The sequence below is a fragment of the Hyaena hyaena genome, unplaced genomic scaffold (assembly GCF_003009895.1).
Source record: "Hyaena hyaena isolate Hyena2069 unplaced genomic scaffold, ASM300989v1 scaffold_252, whole genome shotgun sequence".
NCBI lineage: Eukaryota > Metazoa > Chordata > Mammalia > Carnivora > Hyaenidae > Hyaena > Hyaena hyaena.
In genome coordinates this window covers 1,873,188-1,894,885 of record NW_024080884.1, presented here as the reverse complement: position 1 = coordinate 1,894,885, position 21,698 = coordinate 1,873,188, and the positions used below count along the sequence as shown (strand labels likewise).

Here is a 21,698-nt window from a genome sequence, read left to right as displayed (position 1 = left end):
CTTCCCAGTGAGTCGCTGTATCATCTCACTGTGTCTCGCTGAGTCTCTCCACCTGCAGAATGATTAAACGGTCTCTTACAGATGTGTGGGCAAAGTTTTCAGACCTGTTCTTTTCCCAACAGGTGAACTTTAACGAGCCCTTATCCATGCTTCAGCGCCTTACTGAAGATCTGGAATACCATGAGCTGTTAGACCGAGCTGCAAAATGCGAGAACTCTCTAGAACAGCTCTGTTATGTTGCAGCTTTCACCGTGTCCTCCTACTCCACTACTGTCTTCCGTACCAGCAAGCCATTCAACCCACTCCTTGGGGAGACCTTCGAGCTGGACCGATTAGAGGAAAACGGTTACCGATCCCTCTGTGAGCAGGTAAAGGAGCCTCGGGACTGTGACACGTTTACTTTTTGAAGAAAAGGGTAGCTTTTTGGTTGATCCCCCTGGGTGCTTTGTTTGCAGAAATCGAGGCCCTGTCATCCCAGACTGCCATCTTTTTTCCTTCAGGCTCCAACACTGGAGGCCTTGGTATTCACCTGCTGTGGGTATAAAAATGTCAAGTGTGAATTTGGGGTATTTATCACCAGTTTGTAGGCAGCATCTTTCCCTTCTTCTTTCTTCTTTAATTTGAACCACTGATTTCTCCAAGGTGAGTCATCACCCCCCAGCTGCTGCGCACCACTCCGAGTCCAAAAATGGCTGGACATTGCGTCAGGAGATCAAAATCACCAGCAAGTTTCGAGGCAAATACCTCTCCATCATGCCCCTCGGTAAGGCCACCATCCTTGTAAGAATTGATACTCCAGGAGTGAAAGATTTCCTGGCGTGATGGAAGTTGTCAATGGCTTAGGAGCCAGGAGACTGAAAGTCTGATTTGGGCACGGAGCCATCCTCGCTAGCTCTGGGCAGCTCTTTTTTTTTTTTTTTTTTTTTTCTTAAATAATTTATTGTCAAGTTGGTTTCCGTACAACACCCAGCGCTCATCCCAACAAGTGCCCTCCTCCATGCTCATCACCCCTCTTCCCCTCTCTCCCACCCCCATAAGCCCTCAGTTTGTTCTCAACATTCAAGAGTCTCTCATGGTTTGCCTCCCTCCCTCTCCCCAACTATTTTTCCCCTTCTTCTCCCCCATGGTCCTCTGTTAAGTTTCTCCTAATCCACCTATATGTGCAGACATATGGTATCTGTCCTTCTCTGCCTGACTTCTTTTGCTCAGCATAACACCTTCAAGTTCTATCCATGTTGTTACACATGGCCAGATTTCATTCTTTCTCATTGCCATGGAGTATTCCGTTGTATAGATGAACCACATCTTCTTGATCCATTCGTCCATTGGTGGACACTTAGGCCCTTTCCATGATTTGGCTATTGCTGCTATGAACATTGGGGTACATGTGCCCCTGTTGGGCAGCTCGTTTGACTTCTCAGCTGTCAGATGAGTGAGGAGGCCTGAGACTCCTTAAGGATCCATCCAGTCATAAGTTCTTATTCTTCTTAGCTATATTTAAGAAATCTGGAAGTACTGTTGTAGAATGCAAATTCTAGCGTGCTTAAAAAAACCTTTTCTACTAACTGATGTTTTTCCTGTGTTACGCTAGCAATCCACTTCATAACAATACATTTACTCCTTAAATCAGAACTCTTATGACTGCAAGGTTAGGTCTCTCAGACGGTCCCTCCCCTTCTCCTCTCCTTTCTCCCCTTCCTCTTCACCACTGGAAGGGCTAGGTATCATGGATGTAATGGCTGAACTCCCGGTAAGATGAAACTTTCTTTTAAAAGCTCTTATTGGGATACAAGTTAATTTTGCATTGAGATCAGAAAGATCAGGCCTGGGCATAGGAATCCTCATTTGCAGTGTTGGAAAGTCTGTACACTTTAGGGGAAATGAGATTGTTCACAAAGCGTACTAGAGGTTCTCGACGCTCCCTCGAACCAGAGCAGCCACATTTGGCCGTGTGTGTCCAGGAGAGGGAGTGCCTAGAAAGAAGCACAGAGCAGACAGACAGACAAACCTAGTAACTCCCTAGAGACAGAGTGCCAGGAACTGCCTGAGCTCCTGGTGGCCTTCCGCTTCCTTCTAGTCTCCAAGAGGCCTAGGCGTAGCGCTTGGGTAGAGTTGTCTTCTTTAGCTAACTCCCTTCCCAGAAATACAAAATGTAGCAGGAATGCAAATTTCCTAGAAACTAGAAATTAGCCAGAGAACAAATCCAGGAATGTTTGTAATACATTACAAGGAGAAAAGAAGAGGCGCCTGGGTGGCTCAGTCGGTTAAGCGTCCGACTTGGGCTTAGGTCATGATCTCACGGTTCGTGAGTTCGATCCCCGCGTCGGGCTCTGTGCTGACAGCTCAGAGCCTGGAGCCTGTTTCAGATTCTTTGTCTCCCTTTCTCTCTGACCCTCTCCTGCTCATGCTGTCTCTCTCTCTCTCAGAAATAAATAAAAAACATTTAAAAATTTAAAAAAAGGGAGAAAAGAAAGTGGAATGTTAGCCCTACCGCTTCATGGTTAACACACAGAAGGAACTTAGATGAAAAGGTGACAGTGATTTTGTTCTTAATGTTTACCAAGGCCCTAAGAATGGTTCAAATTGCTTAATTGTCTTTGGTGTTAATAATTTCAGAAGTATTAGGTTAAGAGTAGTAAATGCCTGGGATGTTTTCACCTAATTTGCAGAACTAGGATATTAGTGGTCCTGTCCCATGGAGAAGAGTTTCAGAGGCCCGGTGAAGATCTCCAAAGGGATGGGTTATATTTAATTCTAAGGAGGGTTGTATGCATTTTAAAAGTAGCAATAAATCTAAAAAAAAAAAAATAGCAATAAAATAGCAGTAAATCTACCAGTGACCTGCTGTACATTTTCTCTATGATTTGGTTAATCTAGAGTTCTTTGAGGGGTAAATATTTGAATATGATATGTGTGGTAGATCTAACTTTTTAGAGTTAAAAAATTACCTTTGAAAGGATTCCATTCCTATGGTTATTTAAGGATTCAGGGCACCAGAATGTCCTGTTGCCTTATGTCAATTATATACTGAGTACCCACCATGTACCAGGCGGGACGTGTAAGTGAACACAGCAAAGGTCGCAGCCTTCATGGGGAGATTGAACAAAGAATTGACGTAGTGACCGGAAACTGAAGTACAGAGAGTGGGATTTCTGGACATTGGCCCTGGAGGTGGCTCTATTTAACATTTTTGGATCAGTGACTTGGAAGGAGAATCCTGCAGTGAAATTTTCACATTTGCAATGGCATTCGACTCTCCTCGGGTAAATTGTTAAGCCAGTAGCTATCAGTGAAGAATGACTTACGGACAGAGTTGTGAGTGAGTAAACAGACAGATGGCTTTCGAGGTGGTGGCAGGAAGTTTGAGTCTCCTTGCAAAATAGACTAGAAAAGTTAGAACTCCTGAAGTCTGGAAAGAAGAATGCTTCTGGAAAATACAATGGAAGTGCACAAGATGATGAAGACAGTGGCAGAGGATACATGTGAATCAGTTCATCAAGTTCCAGGGCCCTGGAACCAGGTGGTAGCGTTAATGTTGAGATTTTTAGGGTTTTTAAACATTTTTTTTTAATGTTTATTATTGAGACAGAAACAGAGCATGAGTGGGGGAGGGGCAGAGAGAGAGGGAGACACAGAATCCAAAGCAGGCTCCAGGCTCTGAGCTGTCAGCACAAAGCCTGACGCAGGTCTCAAACCCATAAACTGTGAGATCATGACCTGAGCCGAAGTCAGACGTTTAACTGACTGAGCCACCCAGGAGCCCCAAGATTTTTAGTTTTAAATAATCTCTACCCCCAGCATGGGGCTTGAACTCATAACCCCAAGATCAAGAGTTGCATGCTCCTCCAACTGAGCCGGCCGGGCACCCCTAAAGAGACACATTTAAATGGGTATTATTTTATAGTTTTGGAGCTTTCTAACCCAAGAAGAACCACAATTTGGGAATATGAATGAAACCACCAGTCAGCCTGTTGATCTCCGCTTCAGTGACACACTACTGGGCTCCGTGGACCTTGAATTTGCTCCTGAATGATGTATTAGTAAAAAAAAATTCCCCTGATATATTTTATCCATTCTTCAAGTTTCTATTTTTTGGCTAGAGTGATTACTTATAATTAACATAATTACTGATTAGGTAGGATTTATATCTGCCATTTTGTCTTTTATATATATTTTTATACATATGTAAATATATATATATGTATTCTGTCTTTTTTGTTCCTCTCTTCCTCTTTTACTTCCTTATTTTGTGTTAAATAGATATTTTTCTAGTTTACCATCTTAATTCTCTTGTTATTTCTTTCACTGTATTTTTGAAGGTGTTTTTTGAGTGGTTATCCTGGGTAGTACAGTTAACATCTAAGCATCTTGTTCAGATTGACACCAATTAAATTTCACTAGTGTACAAAAACTTTGCAACTATATGGATCCATTATGTCTTTCCTCCTTTGTGCGTAAATTGTGTGTAAATTATGATTTTTATACATTATAATCCCATCATTATAGGGGTTTTTTGTTTGTTTTTTAGCAGCAGGCAAATGTTTATTAAAGTGTAAGATTAGAAAGGAAGAATAGTAGGAAAGCTCTCTTTACAAAGAGGGGACACTTGAAAGTGGATGCTCCCAGTGTAGTTTTGTAACTGTTGCTTTATGCAGGTGTCTTTTAAATCATATAGTGGAAAAAAGAGTTGCCAGCAAAAAATACAGCTATACTCTTTTTTTTTCTTTAATAGTTTAATTGTAGTTACCTTTACCAGTCTCTTTGTAACGTAAATTTAAGTTGCTGTTTGGTGCCCTTTCATTTCAGCCTGGAGGTGTATTCCTCTGGTGTATTTCTCTCTTTTCTTCTTCTTTTTCTTTTTAATATTTATTTATTATTTAAAAAAAATTTTTTTTAATGTTTTATTTATTTCTAGGCGAGGAAGAGAGACAGCCTGAGCAGGGAAGGGTCAGAGAGAGAGGGAGACACAGACTCTGAAACAGTCTCCAGGCCCTGAGCTGGCAGTCAGCACAGAGCCCGATGCGGGGCTTGAACCCACAAACCGTGAGATCATGACCTAAGCGAAAGTTGGACGCTTAACTGACTAAGCCACCCAGGCGCCCCATAATATTTATTTATTATTGAGAGAGAGAAAGAGACCGGGAAGGGGCAGAGAGAGAGAGAAGGACACAGAATCTGAAACAGGCTCCAGGCTCTGAGCTGTCAACACAGAGCTCCATGTGGGGCTCCAACCCATGAACTGTAGATCATGACCTGAGTTGAAGTTGGATGCCCAACCGACTGAGCCCCCCAGGTGCCCAGTGTTTGTTTATTTTTGAGAGAGAAGGCAGGGAAGGGACAGAGAGAGGGAGACAGAGGATCTGAAGTGGACTTTGTTCTGACAGCAGAGAGGCCAACACAGGGCCTGAACTCAAGAACTGTGAGATCGTGACCTGAGCTGAAGTTGGATGCCCAACCGACTGAGCCCCCTGGTTGCCCCTCCTTTGGTATATTTCTTGAAGGGAAGATGTATCAGCTATGAATTCTTTTAGTTTTTGTACGTCTGGAAGTGTCTAAAGTTTTTCTTTGTTTATGAAGGATAGTTTTGCTGGATACAGAATTCTTGGTTTGATAATTTTTTCTCTTCCAGCACCATTGGATATGTCCTCCCACTGCCTTTTGGCCCTTGAGGGTTCCGATAATCTTATTGGGGGTCATTTATATGTGATGTGTCACTTCTCTCTTACTGCTTTCACGATTCTCTGTCTTTCAGTAATTTGATTGTGATGGGTTTCAGTGTGGTGCCCTTTGAGTTTTTCCTGTTGGAGTCCGTTGTACCGCTTGGATATGTAGATTAATGTTTTTTATCAGATTTGGAATCTGAGGCCACTGTTTATTAACTGCCCCAATTGTGAACACCACCTCAGGCAGCCGCTGTGTTAAATAATTGCCATTGGTTGTGTTGATCGTCACCACCAGGAAAAAGCTGTTTTAGGTGAGCAGGTGCTCAGTCAGGTCAAATAAAGATGAGACCCGGGAGTGGGAACTTACAAGGAACCACCAGACAGGCCAGTTAGTGACAGTTCCTTGGAGATCAGTCTTTTGGGGAGCTTAAGAGCGTCTGCTCCCTCCAGCGCTGGCTAGGCTGCTTGCTGGTTTTTGTGTTGGCCGTGATTGTGAAGCTGCTGCTTTTCAAGGCTACTGCCAACCTGGGGAGAGGAGGATGGGAATATGGCGAGTTAAGGTGCCACAAAGCTCATGTTTCTTACTAGAGTTCTGAAAAAGTGGATTCTGATAATGTGTTGCCAGAGTTCTTCAATCGGTCTTACTGGGAAAAAAAAATGGATTTTTCTAAGGCTCAGGATATATGGAAGTCCTTTACTTGACCATTGTGAAATGGGGATCTTCCTTCCCAAATATTTTAGGAGCCTCCATTTTTAGGTCTTTCACTTATTGCCAAGTCTCTAAGACACAAATATTATATAAAGGAAGGCGCTCATGGGGCTTTCTTTGTTTTTCCACTCTTTCTGGGAGCTGACAGGAACACTACAGAGCAACAGGTACATCAGCAGGCTGGGTCACAAGGTTATGGTACTGGGCTGTACAGATACTCTGATCTTATTTTGAACTGTGGCTCTGGCACTCATTAGCTGTGTGACCTTGAGACGACTCCCTCTCACTGAGCTCAGAGTCTTCGTTGGTAAAATGGGGACGTGGTGGGCTGAATAACGCTCCCTTCTCCCAAAGTAATGTCCACATCGTAATCCCTGGAACCTGTGGCTCTCCCACTGCTCCTAGTGAAAGGAACTTTGCAGTGTGATTAAATTAAAGATTCTGAGGTGGGCAGGTAATTCTGGAGGATTCCTATAGGCCCAGTACAATCCCAAAGGTTTCTACGAGAAGGAGGCTGGAGAGTCTGAGGTGGTGGCAACAGAAGCAAGAGATGTGAGTGACACAAGAGACCACAGGCTGGAGAATGTGGTGGCCTCTGGCAGCTGGGAAAGGCAAGAAAACAGACCTCCAGTAGAGCCTTCAGAGTGAACACAGCCCTTCTGACACCTTGATTTGAGACTTCTGACTTCCAGAACTGCAACAGTTTAACAGCCACGTGGTTTTCAGCCATAAAGTGTGTGGCACTGGGTTCCAGCAGCAGTAGAAACCAAGGCAGGGGACAACAGTGCCCGCAGCTGGAGTGTCCACTGTATGCCACAAACGGGTCTAGGTGCTGTGGGGGTGTCGGGGTGAACAAAGCCACTCTGCCCTCACTTAGCGGGCACTCGTTTCTGGAACAGACACACAAAGTAACCAAACAGCTACATGATAATTATGTATTGTCAATTACCAATTACTTTGTTTTATCTAGTGGTGATTCCGTGAAGAAATAGAGCAAGTGGAGATAGGGGTTAATGGTGGCGAAGCAAGTGTGTTTGTGCTTCCTTGGACAAGGTCATCAAGGAAATTGTCTCTGAAGAGACAATTGAAGCAGAGACCTAACTAACAAAAAGAAACCAACCAGAAGATGATCTGCAGGAGAGCGTCCCAGCAAGGGAACCCCTTAGAGATCAAGGCCCTCAGAGGGGTGCAAACTCTGCATGCTCGAGAAGCACTCAGCCTCCAGCAGCTTCCGAGTGCTATCCGAGGGGCGGGCAGGGGCCAGCTCTTGTAGGGGTATGTACACCAGGGAAGGGGGTTGAGTTCTGTTTCAGCTGCAGAGGGAAGAAACAGAGAGATTTGACATTATCGCTGGGACATGTTTGACATGGATCATTTTGACCAGAGACTATAAGGTGACTGATGCAGAAGCTGGGACCAAAACAAAATTGTTAGCTTCAGGCAAGAGGCGATGGTGGCTTTCGATGGCAGGGGTGGTGGAAGAGGTACTGATCAAGGGACTGAGGTTATGTGTAGGCAGCACAGGTATTTGAAAGGCAGGTGTTGAGACTGAATGAGATCAGTACGAGGAGAACATAGCTCAGCGTCTGGGACACAGCAGGTGCTCTCAGCAGAGCTGCCACTGTTCTCACTGGCGTCATTGTCACATGGCCGCCGCAGCCAGCAGGGCTATTTTAATCTCTTGGACGAGAAAGACACATAATTAGTCTTCTGTTCATTAGTGGTTGCAGAGGGAGCTTAGAGTTCTCTTGCTCCCATAAGTGACTGTATTCGCAGCACATACCTGTTGTGTATCTTTCACTTGTTTTTATTGTTTTGAACCTGTAGTCGCCTATGTTCACCTCACTTTTGGGTTTGGTGTGTGAGATGAACTCCTAAAAACAGGAGAAGACCATATCTCCTGATTGTCCATGATATTTCAGACATTTTACTGGGCAAATAAACAGACATTTGCTGCACAAGGTTTGCTTATCCCAAGTCTATAGATGATAAAGCAGAGGCCTAGGGGGATTCCAGAACCTATCCAGGATACAGTACTCTAATACAGTTCTGTTACTAACCACCCAGATTCACACAGACCCCATCCATTAGGAGCACAGTCCCCACCAAGACTGCCCTCACATCAGATGCCAGCCACGAATTTGGGGGTCCCCAGGCCAGCTGTACTTCTGACCAACTGGCTTCAGTTTCAAGAATTTGCTAAGATGGGGCACCTGGGTGGCTTAGTCGGTTAAGCGTCCCGACTTTCGCCTAGGTCATGATCTCGCGGTTCGTGGGTTCGAGCCCCGCGTCGGGCTCTGTGCTGACTGTCAGCTCAGAGCCTGGAGCCTGTTTCAGAGTCTGTGACTCCCTCTCTCTCTGACCCTCCCCTGCTCACGCTCTCTCTCTCCTAGAAATAAATAAAACATTAAAAAAAAAAAAAAAAAGAATTTGCTAAGATGACTCAGAACCCAGGGAAAAGCTATTCTCACCATTACAGTTTTGTTATAAAGGGTACAAATTAGGACCAGCCAAATGAGGAGACCTACAAGGCAAGGTCTGCAAGGGTCATGAACACAAGCTTCCATGCCTTCTCCCACAGAGTCCAGGCCCATAGCCCTCCTGGCACATTGATATGCTCATCAGCCAGGAAGCTGCACCAAGCTTCGTTGTCCAGAGATTTTGTTAGGGTTTCATTAGGTAGGCGTGACTGAATTGTGGCCACATAACTGCACTGAGTATCTAGGCCTCCTTCCTTCCCGAGAGAGAGAGAGAGAGAGAGAGAGAGAATATCATTCCCAGGAGGTTGGGAGGTCTGGCTGATTTCAAGTGATTGAGAGTCCCAAGTCTCTTAACTACATGGTTGATCTTTCCGGCCTGGCCTCATCTTGAGCATAAGCAATCTAGGGGTCCACCGTGTCAGCTCTTTGGCGTGAACTGTCAGGGCCTCCATGAACAACACAGATGTTACTATTACTTAGGAAATCCCACAGGTTTCGAGGGTCCCTCCCAGGAACCATGTGTGAAGACCAGACAGATTCTTTATTACACAGTCCAGGCTCTGTGTAACATCTACACATCTACTGAGTGGGGGAGCCACGACTGAACCTAGTTTTTCCTCACTGCAAAGCCCCTGCTCTCTCCACTATGCCTCCTGTACTGTCAGGGGCCTTAGAAAAGTGGCTTGCTTACAGTCACACAGCGAGTGACTAACAAGAGGGCCTGGCCCTCAGTCCTGCCGGCCAGCGTGTCCTTTCCACAGTGCAGCTTCACTTTTCATGTTGGGGCAGATTTGACCTGTTTCTGTCAATTTTGCAGATGGTCTGGGCAGGCAGAGTTGGTGAAAAGATCGGAGCTTTTGCTTTCATTTTTATTCTTCAATTGCAGAATATCGCTTCCTACCTGCACCCTATCAGTTTCCGTGTTTGTCATTGTTTAGTTGTATTTTATTCATAAATTTAAAAATCAATCCGTGCTTCCAACATTTAAGATGTCTATAAATCCTGGGGCTCCTGGGGGAGCTCAGTCAGTTAAGCATCCAATTCTTGACTTGAGCTCAGGTCATGATCTCATAGTCGTGAGATTGAGCCCTGCGTTGGGCTTTGCACTGGGTGTGGAGCCTGCTTGGGATTCTCTCCCTCCCTCCCCTGCTTGTACGCTCTCTCTCTCTCTCTCTCTCTCTCTCTCTCTTTCTCTAAATAAGTAAATAAACATTTAAAAAAGATTATAACTCCTTTTTGGTTTATTATTCTCCTTTTAGAAGTGAGAAATACTGATAGAAGGAAATCAACCCATTGTTGTTTGTAGTTAACTTGGTGCTCTTATCCTAATATTTGGCCTCATTTGCATATTTCTCTCTGTTTCCAGGTAGCATCCACTGTATTTTCCATGCAACTGGGCACCACTACACTTGGAAAAAAGTTACCACAACGGTGCACAACATTATCGTGGGCAAGTTGTGGATAGATCAGGTAAGCAGAGGTGCCCAAAGCGTGCTGAAGTTCAGAAGAATACCTTCTTTGGTACGTCTTTGCAGTATCCAGGACATGTGAACTTGTCCCAGATTGTTACTGATTTATCCTTCTTTCCTAGGGAATTGCTCTCAGGCAGTAGCCCCACCCCGACCTTCCCGAGTTTCTAAACCACAAATTCTTATTTGTAAATGACCAATGTATAACCTTCAGTCAGTGACTGCTCTACCAGGACTGTGTTGGCTACTATGAAAGTACAAGAACATAATAAACATGGCTCCTACTCTTCATCGTTTCTTTATTCATCAGACATTTACTGCCAGGCAGAGTGCTAGGTCTCGGGGATCCAAAGTCAGATAAGACATTGTCCTTCAAAGAGTTACTGTAGCACTGAAGACCCTTGACAAATATGTAGAGATTGAAAAGTATTTAACACAATACCCTAGTGTAAGAACTGTACCAAAATAACATCTAATTACTTGCTCTTACGACAATGGTTGCAAAATAAATTCAGAAAAGGAAAGGGAATACCGTCTGAGCAGTCAGGAAAACATTCAGAGTAGATGTGGGACTGAAGCTGAGTCTTAAAGTGGTTTGGATTTGGAAGACAGAAAGGAGGAGAGAACGAAATGAACAGTGTGTGGAAAGGCCCTGCTGTATGCAGCCCTGCAGTTCGGAGTAGGCTACTCTGTTAAGTGCAGAGCTCGTGAAGGGTGTTGATTGGGGAATGGTTTGGAAAAGGTCAGTTATTCTGTGCAAATCAACGTATGGCCACCTAACGTGACACACAATTGAAAGAAAACCAAAAGGCCGTTTGGTCCTGATCCCAGCCTGGAATACCAAGGTTCTGAAAGGGTCCCACGGCTTCTCGGGTCGGCCGAGACCAGAACCCATAAGCGAGGGAGTCCAAGAGCATAAGATGGTGAAGTGAAGAATTATGAGGCATGGGGCCTGGCCGATATTCAGATCCTCCGGGATTGATAAAATCAAGCCATGGGACCTCTGGGAGGTTCAGTCAGTTAAGTGCCTGACTCTTGATGTTTTGTGAGATCAAGTCCTGCATCAGGCTCTGCGCTGACAGCAGAGCTCCTACTCTTCATCCTTTACGCTCGCCCGCTCTCTCTCTCTCTTTCTCAAAATAAATAAATAAACATTAAAAGTAAATAAGGGGCACCTGGTGGCTCAGTCAGTTAAGCAACCGACTTTGGCTCAGGTCATGATTTACGGTTCATGAGTTCAAGCCCCACATTGGGCTGTCTGCTGTCAGCACAGAGCCTGCTTCGGATCATGTCTGCCTCTCACTCTGTCCCTCTTCCACTCATGCTCTCTCTCAGTCTCTCAAGAATAAATAAACATTAAACAAATAAAGAAATAAAAATAAAAAATAAAATCAATCTATGATGCTTTTTATTTTCTAGTCCGGTGAAATTGACATTGTGAATCACAAGACAGGCGACAAGTGCAATCTTAAATTCGTTCCTTATAGCTACTTCTCTCGTGATGTGGCAAGAAAGGTAAGAAGAGTTGAAGTTCAAATGTTTTTCCTTTGTGTGTATCCCTTAGAAAGCCTACTCCTTTGGGGCTGGTGTAGATAATGGATGGGTAGATAGTCTCATATACATGCATATACATCTCCTAAACATGTATGCGGTGATTTGGTGGGGGGGAAGGGAGAGGGAAAGGAGAAAGTCAGCAGGAAAGGAGACTAGATTGTATTAAATCAAATCCGTTCTTTTCTGGGAAAGACATTGAGTAAGAAAGTAAAAGTCAAGAGCAATGAGAGATTGGACCAATAGAAGGGTTTCAGGAAGAAGGAAGGGCAGCCTGACCGCTGCGAGGTCTGAGCGTGAGTCATGTCACCACCACAGCGGAACTGCCCCATCAGTTTTGACAGACTGTAAAGAGTCGGGGATTAAATCTGCTTGTGGCTGTCTCTGACTTCCAGGGAGAAGAAAATGCCAGAAGTCCGAGTTACCAGTCAGATCCTTTTCCTGCGTGTATCTTTGTGCCAAAAATCCTTGTACCACAAAACGATGAAACCCAACTCATGGCCATTTATTTTACGCAGCTCAGAAAAGGCTACCAGAATAATCTGGGTGGCTCCCCGGTGTTTGCCATCGCAGCATCTAACCAGCACTTACCCTAAGGACTTAGGTCACCAGAACAGGCAGGTGCGCTTCCCGACACCTACCGCTGTGCTCCAAGCCCTGCTCTCTACCCTTGCAGGTGACCGGGGAAGTGACCGATCCATCAGGAAGAGTTCACTTTGCCCTTCTGGGGACATGGGATGAGAAAATGGATTGTTTCAAAGTGCAGCCAGTTGTTGGGGAAAATGGGGGTGATGCTCGACAGAGGGGCCATGAGGCAGAGGAAAGCAGGGTCATGCTGTGGAAAAGGAACCCCTTACCGTGAGTATCAGGGCCCATGCTGTCCAGGTAACACTCTGACCTCAACCTTGGAGCGGTGTTGGTGGCATTTCTGCCTTCTTTCCCACTGAACCATGTGAGGGATCAAGCCAGGGGAATCAGAACTTTTGGAGAGATTACCAGAAGGCAGCCATTGTATGAATTGAGGGGTAGTGTGCCTTGTCAAGAAAGCTGAAATGACTCAAGTCACATCTGCCAAAAAATATTTATAATTTAGAGCAAAACTATTCAGAAGCAGGTAGCTCAGTTGGTTGAATGTCTGACATCGGCTCAGACCATGATCTCACCACACGTGAGTTCAAGCCTCACATCAGGCTCCGCGCTGACAGTGTAGAGCCTGCTTAGGATTCTCTGCCCCTCCCCCAGTCACACGTTCTTTCTCAAAAATAAAACAGACAAACCTCTTCAGAAGCAGCTGGAGGAGAAAGATGCGTACTACCCATTAACAATTTAGCCTGAGACCCAGTGGCCATCTGGGATACATCTCTGAGATAATGTACAGGAATTCGGAATGAAGATGGAGGCTGTTTGTCTCCTGTCATCTCATTTACCCAGTGTTTAGTAACAGCAGGATCATTCCAGAAACAGGTTAAAAAGAAAGCAAAGGGGGTCACCTGGGTGGCTCAGTCGGTTAAGCGTCCGACTTTGGCTCAGGTCATGATCTCACGGTTCGTGAGTTCGAGCCCCACATCAGGCTCTGTGCTGACAGCTCAGAGCCTGGAGCCTGTTTCAGATTCTGTGTCTCCCTCTCTCTCTGACCCTTCCCTGCTCATGCTGTCTCTCTCTCTCTCTCTCTCTCTCAGAAATAAATAAAACATTGAAAAAAAAAAGACTTAGCCCACATTTAAAAAAAAAAGAAAGAAAGCAACGAGACTAGGAATAAGGAATGTTCATTTAGTAGAATGTTCCATTCTTCCTGATCTCCGCTGAGCACAGTACAGGCCCGGCAAACTGCTGGCACAAGTGATGCCCGGGGAGGGAATGGTCCAGTCTGGGTCTGAACTAGAGGAGCCTGACCTGGTCCTAGAGTCCGTCCATCTGTAGAACAGCTTTGGGGAGGTCATCTTTGGGTTGTTGCTGCTTAACCAGGGCCTGGGTCCTGGCATCACCGTTTCTCTCCCCCATCCTTTACTTGCAGGAAGAATGCAGAAAACATGTACTATTTCTCAGAGCTCGCCCTCACGCTCAATGCCTGGGAAAGTGGCACCGCCCCCACAGACAGCCGATTGCGGCCTGACCAGAGACTGATGGAAAATGGGCGCTGGGATGAAGCCAATGCTGAGAAGCAGCGCCTGGAGGAAAAACAAAGACTTTCCAGAAAGAAGAGAGAAGCGGAAGCTATGAAAGCCACCGAGGATGGTAACGAACCTGCCTCCTGCTCTCTTTCTTGACGTGTGGGGAATCACTTGGTGTGTTTCTGGCTCTCATTCTGTTTTTCCCCCTCCCCCGCTTTCCCTCCTAGGCACGCCCTACGATCCCTATAAGGCACTGTGGTTTGAACGGAAGAAGGACCCTGTTACCAAGGAGTTAACCCATATTTATAGGGGAGGATACTGGGAATGTAAAGAAAAACAGGACTGGACCTCATGCCCGGACATTTTCTGAAATGGCAGCAACAAAAAGGAGGAGGATCCAAAGGAGAAGATGACAGAGGATGTGCGGGAAAGCTGGCACTTGTGACTCTCACCAAGCGCTTTCCTCCAGTTTGTCTGTCTTAACCAATCATTTTTTCCAAATCAATCACCAGAAGCAGACCCCAGTGGTGGTGATTGGCTGGTTGCCTTAGCTGATTGAAACTGAAATCGACACACTAGATACCTGTTTGTAAGGGGGAGGTTCCGTTGCTGAAAGTTAGCGTTACTCCACTTCTGCAAAGTCAAGTACTCTTGGCTCTTCCTTCTCCCTCTGCCCCCATTTTAAGATGATGTCATTCGCCCTCCCCTGTAGAACCCTGCTCAGCCAAGGTCCACGTGAGATGATGATTCAGGGGCATTTTGGTGCTGTTCAGAGCAAGAGCTGAACATAGCAGTTCCTTCAAAGAGGAGCGTGTAAGACTCACCAGCGGAGGCATTGTGAATGGCCGCAGGGGAGCATAGACGTGGCGATACGAAACGGGGTCACAGACGGGGTCGGTTCAGTGGGATGTCCGCCCAGAGGTAACTGCGGTGTCGGAACGCTGGCGAGGGGGCTTGTTCTGTAAGCTTGGAGTATTCAGAGTGACGTTCTTGGAAGTTTCTACTTCACTTGCGTAAAATACCCTTCTGCTGTTCTCCGTCTTTGACAGCGACCGGAGGCCACTTTGGTGGTCGGTAGGAGGGTCGCATTATCCTCACAAGGGAGTTTTACGGACTTCCTCAGGCCGAGAACTTCCGAGAACACAAAGCAGGATGGAAAAGACCGCAAGTCACTTTGTTGCCCCGTTCCTCCTCATCCCCACCCTGCATCGCCTTTCTTGTCCCCACCCCCATCTCCCTCTCCCAGCGCGACACCAATTGGGTCTGGGCCCCCGTGTGGAGCAAAGCACTACCTGCCCCTTTCTGACACACTTCAGAATTTGAGAGAAGGACTTAATTTGGAACAAAAGTTTTCACCATCTCTCAAGCCCTATGGACTGGAGCCACCTCTCGAATAATGTGTTAAATACCTGTATATTATATATATGTAGAGAAAAATCTAATTTTTTTTGTTTGATTTTCCTTCTTCCCATTAAGAATCTTGTTTTTTGGTATTATTTGTCTCCCTGGGACTCTCTCTCGGACACACTGATTGGGCTGGGGCCTCCCCTGTTTCCATCTTTCAGGGGCTGGCAGGCCCCGAACCGGCGTAGGATCACGTGTGGCAGTTACTGAGCAGGGACTCGATCCCTGGGCTGCGTCATGGATGCCTGCCTGCTGTCGCGATTCTGCTCTCCCGATTGCCCGGCTCTGGAAACCCAGATCCTAACTCTTTCCTGCCTTTTTTCCTTCTTCTGTTAGGAAGAGCGTGGGTAGAGAGGACGGTAATTTCCAGTTTAATTCCGCCCCTGTCCACATCGGAACACACACAGCTGATTTCCCAAAAGAAACTTCTTCCCAGGGCGTGGGGCTGAAAGTGCCGTCGTGTGGGGGTGGGTGAGAGAAGCCCTCCCATCTGGCCCTGGCTTCCTTCATGTTGTGTTCTGTATTTGTGTCAGCCATCCCGTTCCCAGATCTACCCCCGTGCAGCCCACCCTTGGTTGAGGACCACAAATTGAGGTGCCTTCCTTGTATGCTTTTTGTTAGTGCTTTTTGTTTCTGTTCCTTAACTGCTGAGCCTCAGCCAGGGTGGGTCCTGGGGGAAATATCATTCCAGAGGAAGCCATCCCTGCGTAGGAATGGGATTTACACTAGACTGATGAGTACTTCTGTTCCTTCCTCGCCATCCCTCCCTTCTTAGCTGCGATGCACTTGAGAAAGGGGCAGCTGCCCGGGAGTTTCCTCCAAGACCCCGATTCCCACCGTAGGCGCGGGGTCGCGCTGGGTCTTCTTTCGCAGGGGCTCCTAAAGGCTGTGACCTCATCAGGGGATGGACTTCAGCCAGAGCGGGGATTCCTCAACCACACTGAACAGCTCTGCTTTTATCCCCTGGCCCCCTTTCTTCCTCCACCATCTGCACTACATTTCCAGCCTGATCCCCAGTCAGAGTCCTGCTAATGGAGAAGCTTTGAGTCCTTCAGGTGAAATGAAGTCACATCGAAACAAAACTATATATATTTTCGTTTTTTTTTTTTTTTTTTTGCCTTATCGGTTTCTTTTTTCCAAGAAAACTACTAAATTAAATAATTTTTAAAAAGCCATATCGTTTGTCTGATTCACTTGTACTCCCACTAGGGAAGCGGTGGTGGCTGAGGGGCTGGAGGACTGGCCCGGGGCTCGTTCGTTCTTGGGAGGCGGGCAGCTAGTCTTTGCGAGAAATTGAAAGGAAAATGGGGCATGGGTTTCTAGGTGTTTCAACCATTTGGCAACATTCCCAAGGGCCTGTGGGCAGAAGAGTAGTTTCAACAGCCCCTTCCACTTCAATGGAATGTGATCGTCCGTGTCCCTCCCTGGGTCCAGGGGAGCCGTGTCTAGTGCTTTTCATGTTGGGCCTGTTTCACCTCCAAAAATAAAAGTTTTCTTGCATTTAATTTCACTTGCCCATGTAGATTCTCAGATTCTTAGCTGTTTCATGTAGGGATTCAAATTCTGTACTTTGAAACGTAAGCAATGGGGTATTGATTTGAAGGCCTTGGAGAGCATTAAGGACTGAAAAGGCTTCGTTAGGTTTCCACTGTAAAGTTCAGGACGGGGAGAGGTGGGCGAAGGAATCCAAGGGCCCGGAGAGGCGGCACGTCAGGGCAGGCTCGGGCCCTGATCTGCTCCTGGGTCCAGCGGGCTGAGTTACAGATTCTGAACACTGTCTGGCTCACACACAATTAAGAGGTAAATGTTAGAATCATGTTGAATATGAAGAAAGGCACTGGGAGGGAAAAAAAGCCCTAAGTCACCCAAGGTCACACAGCTGATTGGTTGGTCACAGCATTGGAATCCAAAGCTGGGCTTGTCTGACTCTCGAGTCAATGACCTTTACAACCTTGTGTCCTCAGAGAAACTGGGTTGGAAGGCAGCTGGCAGTGAAGTCATTTCCTCCTGTATTAGGTTATATTATGCAAAGGCTTAGTGATACGGAAAGTGCCACCTTGGAGGTCCACCTGCAGGAAGGAGCAACCTTGGAGTTCAGCCTCCAGGCTCCTTGATTTCTCAAGGCTCTCCTGTCCACAAAATGAGCTGTGTCGCCAGGGAGTGTTCTAGCCTGGCTCTTGGTAAGGCCACTCATCTGTTCAAGTCTGCCTGATCCACACTGCTGGGCTTGACGATAATTCAGCAATTTACCGGTTTTTTTTTTCTTGGCAAGTGGAAAACCATTGCAGTAGACCCTTGCACTTGTGAGACCTACATCCGGCAATCTTGAATAGCAGTGTGCTATATGGCTTCCTCCAAAAGGGGCGGTCAAATGTACCTGAAACATATTAACAATCCCTTCTCTAATCTTTCCATGGGCTACTGTAACCTGATGCGCTGGGATCACTCATGCTTCAAAATGATAACCCAGCACAAGTATAAATTAGTACCTTGTCAGGGACCTTGGAGGTCCCACAGAAGAGGTAAAACCTTTACATTTTAAGGGCTAACTCTACTTTCAGCAAGATAAATGAAAAACAACCCTAAAAGGAGGTGTAGAAAAATCTTTGGAATTTATTCACTATAAGGTATATACCCTGTGAAACTCTAAGATTGTTGTCAACATTTAGAGCTTGCTTCTAGACGTTTATAAAGCTCTTGCCCAGTGATCTGCCCTGTCCGGTGGGAAGCATTCCAAGCTCATAAAGTAATGGGTAGCTCTATTCGCCTGGGGCCTTCCTCCCTACTACCTTCCCCGTTCACACTGATCCCTCGTTCACACTGATCCCTCGGGCGAAGGAGGCTGGGTGGCCAGATGAGGCCTCTTTAAAGGCAAAAACTAAAGAGCTCAATCAATAGCCTTGCAGAGGTCACACCTGAGTTTAACCAGGTGATTTTAAAAGTTAAGAACCAGTTGGGGGGTTCCTAGATGGCTCTGCCAGTTGAGAATCTGACTTCCGCTCAGTTCATGATCTCGTGGTTCCTGGTTCAGTTTGTGAACTTGAGCCCTGCCTCCTGCTCTCTGATGTCAGCGCAGAGCCTGCTTTGAATACTGTCTCCCCCGCCCCCCGGTTCCCCTCCCCCCAACTCTCTATGACCCTCCCCCGCTCACGCTCTCTCTCTCAAAAATAGTAAGTAAAAACATTTTTTAAAAGAAGTTGGCCCTGAGACATAGCACTCTCTTGTTCGCTCGCTCGCTCTCCTCTTCCCTGTCTCTCTCTCTCTCTCTCCTCTCTCAGCATCCACTCCAGTCTGCTATGTAACACACATTAAGGACACAAATGGTGAGAAAGAGGTCTGACAAACAGGCAGTTAGAGCTGGTGGAAGCACTGGAGGGGGCCCATCAGCCTGCAGGGAATGGTTGGTGGGGAGGAGGCCTATGGAGACATGTCGGAGAATTCTAGAAGGAGGAGAATGTATCTGGGTTAAGAGCCACAGGTTAACAGGGAAGGGCAATGTATAGAACACGGCGTGGACGAAGATGAAGGGGAGTCTAGGAAAGCATCCTGTGCCTGGATGGCTGCGTGAGTGGTGGGTGTTCAGAGCGAGGAGAGAGCACTGGCCCGGCGCTGGAGAGAGGAAGGGCCCAAGTAAGTCATGGGAGGCTACAGCCCATCTGAAGAAAGAAGTCTTGGTTTTTGCTCTCAAGGAGGGAGCCCGTGCGGGATTTTTAAGCAGGGTGAAGGGTTCTAGTGTGGGAAATGAATTATACGTAGGAAGATCAGTGAAGAGGCTGGCGAAGATGTGAGGATGAAGAGAAGCGGAGGGAGCCCAGAAACCCTGAACTGGAATGAACAGCACTTGGGTCTGATTATGGGTACAGAACAGAGAGGGAGGAAATTGTGTTTTTCTACCTTGAGAGATTCAGACAGAAGGTGATAGAAAGGTAAGTTTAGAGGGAAAGATGGGTTCATTTTTGGACATTCTGAGCGGGACCTCCCCGTAAAGAGGTTGAGTAAACAACTTAAAGTGTCAATCTCTTGGTAACGGCTACATTTTTGTGAGACTGAGGGATGGGATGCTAAGAGGGGCTGTTCATTAAATTTCACCTGGTCCATTTACAAAATGCACAGTCCTGAGCCCCCTCTGCAGAGATCCTGATCCAGTTAGTGCTGGGGCTCGGTCATTTTATATATGCGAATGCTAGGGATGCAAAATTATTAAATAGGAGGAGGTGGAATAAAATCAACCTATTAGAGTATATTATTAAACCATAGCTTGCCTCTTAGAGTTTGAGAGACGTCTCAGCCAACTGTATTTTTTGACAGTGTCTGTATATTTGAGAGTTTAAAGACGTCCAGGTGGGGTTACAAAAACGGAGGCATATTTTCACGATTTAGGTTGGGATAATCAACGTTTTAGCATACAGATGCCACGACTCTACGCATACCTCATCTGGAGGAAACCTGAAAAGCCACATATGCAGCCTGTGTAAACACATGGCCCTCTTGTTCAGTTCCATCTATTTCTTAAGTCCAAACAGCTGAGAAAAGTAAAATTATTTACCAGTTCTAGCTTATACACAGAGGCTTTGCTTTATCACTTCTATAATATTTGCTAGATGCTTACCTCCAGCTGAACCTATTCTGATCTGTTCTGTTACAACGGAACAAATACTATTTCATTACAGAAATGCGGAAAGCACCTTTCGCAACCTGCCGAAATAGCTCAGTTGGGAGAGCGTTAGACTGAAGATCTAAAGGTCCCTGGTTCGATCCCGGGTTTCGGCACTGGTTTTAGCTGTCACTGCCAGCAGTAACTCCTTCCGCGTGCGGCTCAGGTCTCATTATGAAAGAATTCCGGGCCACCCTGGGGGCGGGGGGCCGGCATTCTCCACCCACACGAGCTTGGGGTGTAGACGCAGAGGGACTGCCCTGCCTTTTTTCCCCTCCGGGAGTGGACAAAATTGGAAACCAAAAAGAGAGAGAGGTCGTTGCTTTTAAACTGCTCGAGTTAAAGTCAGGGTCCCTTCCCCGACCTTGGATCTGGCTGAGACCACCCTCACCGTCTGCACTGCACAACGCTCGCTTGCTTGGTGATCAGTCTAGCCCTCTGCCTTCTTTCCTGTTTCCAGCCACGTTCCGGGAGCTGCTGGCGCCAGGACCTTTCCCGCGGGTCCGAGGTCCTGGCGCGCCCGGACTCCGCAGGGGGCTTAGCGGCCACGCCGCCGCACGCGCGGGGCGCGGAGCGAAGGGCGCGGGGCGCGGAGCGAAGGGCGCGAGGCTTAGTCTTGGGCGCGCGGGGGCTCGATGGGGATGCTGACAGCCCGAGTTCTCTCTCCGCCAAAGAAACCTTCGATTTCGGTTTGGTCCAGCTGGTTTAACAGAAACAAGCACCCAGGTCTGCTTTTGTTGGTGGTGGTGGCGGTGATGGTGGTGAGTACGGGCAACCCTTCCTGGTTCACGTCTACAGCGGGGTTACCAAATCAAATTACAGGACACCCAACTGAATTTGAATTTCAAAGAAACAAATGGGGGTTTTTTGTTTTGTTTTGTTTTTAGTATAGTATGTTTCAAATATCGCGTGGATCATACAAAGTACACATTCGTTTCCCAGAAACTTAAATGTAAATTTTCATTTGGTAAATCACAAACCACTATTGAACATCACACACACGTACATACATACGCTCTGAACTCGATGCGCCCCCTGCCCCACCGCGCCCCTGCAAATATCCTTAGGAACTAGTCACGGTGATCCGGATTTCAGAACAGAGTGGTAGTTCCTTATTCTCAAAATCTCCAAATGTACAAAACGCATTTGGGACCATCACCATCAGAGGAGGCCATCGCAGGGATTCCCAGGGAACGCAGGGAATCAAACCATCCTACCTGACCCAGGCTTGCACGGTTGTTTACACTGGTCTGGGATAGCGGTGGAGGAGAGAGGAAATTTGGAGACTCTGGGTTGGATGATGATGATGACCATTATAATAACTTGTTAAGATGATGAGTCACTCAACTCAAGGTAGTGCAATGGAACAAAATACACTTAGGCATGCCTTCTTTCTAGCTGGGTGCCAGGCTGGGACATGGGGACACAGAGAATGGTGATTCAGTCCTCATATTCTAAAAACCCTAGGAGTGGTGAAAGGCAACATGGAGAAATATTGCTTTGGGACCTATTTATATGCCCTCCCCTTTCTGTTCATCTGTGCCAATATGCTACCTGATGAGGGGCTTTGTGCCCCAAACCTTTGGGTTCTTGGGTGCAAGGATGCATTTTGAAATCTAATGCTGGTCAAAAAGAAGGAAAACAAAATGATGTATTA

The 21,698-nt window shown here is 46.6% G+C and overlaps 1 protein-coding gene and 1 non-coding gene across 2 annotated transcripts in view; both read left to right on the top strand.

Annotated features, from left to right (window-relative positions):
• LOC120240334 (oxysterol binding protein) overlaps positions 1 to 15,425 on the top strand; it is a 36,014-nt gene extending 20,589 nt beyond the window's left edge. Inside the window, exons 8-14 of the mRNA XM_039245045.1 lie at positions 123 to 368; positions 643 to 763; positions 10,219 to 10,322; positions 11,741 to 11,836; positions 12,549 to 12,730; positions 13,887 to 14,107; positions 14,211 to 15,425. Of these exons, the coding sequence (XP_039100976.1) occupies positions 123 to 368; positions 643 to 763; positions 10,219 to 10,322; positions 11,741 to 11,836; positions 12,549 to 12,730; positions 13,887 to 14,107; positions 14,211 to 14,353 (1,113 nt within the window). The 3' untranslated portion in view covers positions 14,354 to 15,425. The remainder of the gene's footprint in view (positions 1 to 122; positions 369 to 642; positions 764 to 10,218; positions 10,323 to 11,740; positions 11,837 to 12,548; positions 12,731 to 13,886; positions 14,108 to 14,210) is intronic.
• A 4,659-nt stretch (positions 15,426 to 20,084) lies between these two features.
• TRNAF-GAA lies at positions 20,085 to 20,157 on the top strand. The gene has a single exon. It is a non-coding gene; the product is annotated as a tRNA-Phe (tRNA).
• The last annotated feature ends 1,541 nt before the right edge of the window (positions 20,158 to 21,698 follow it).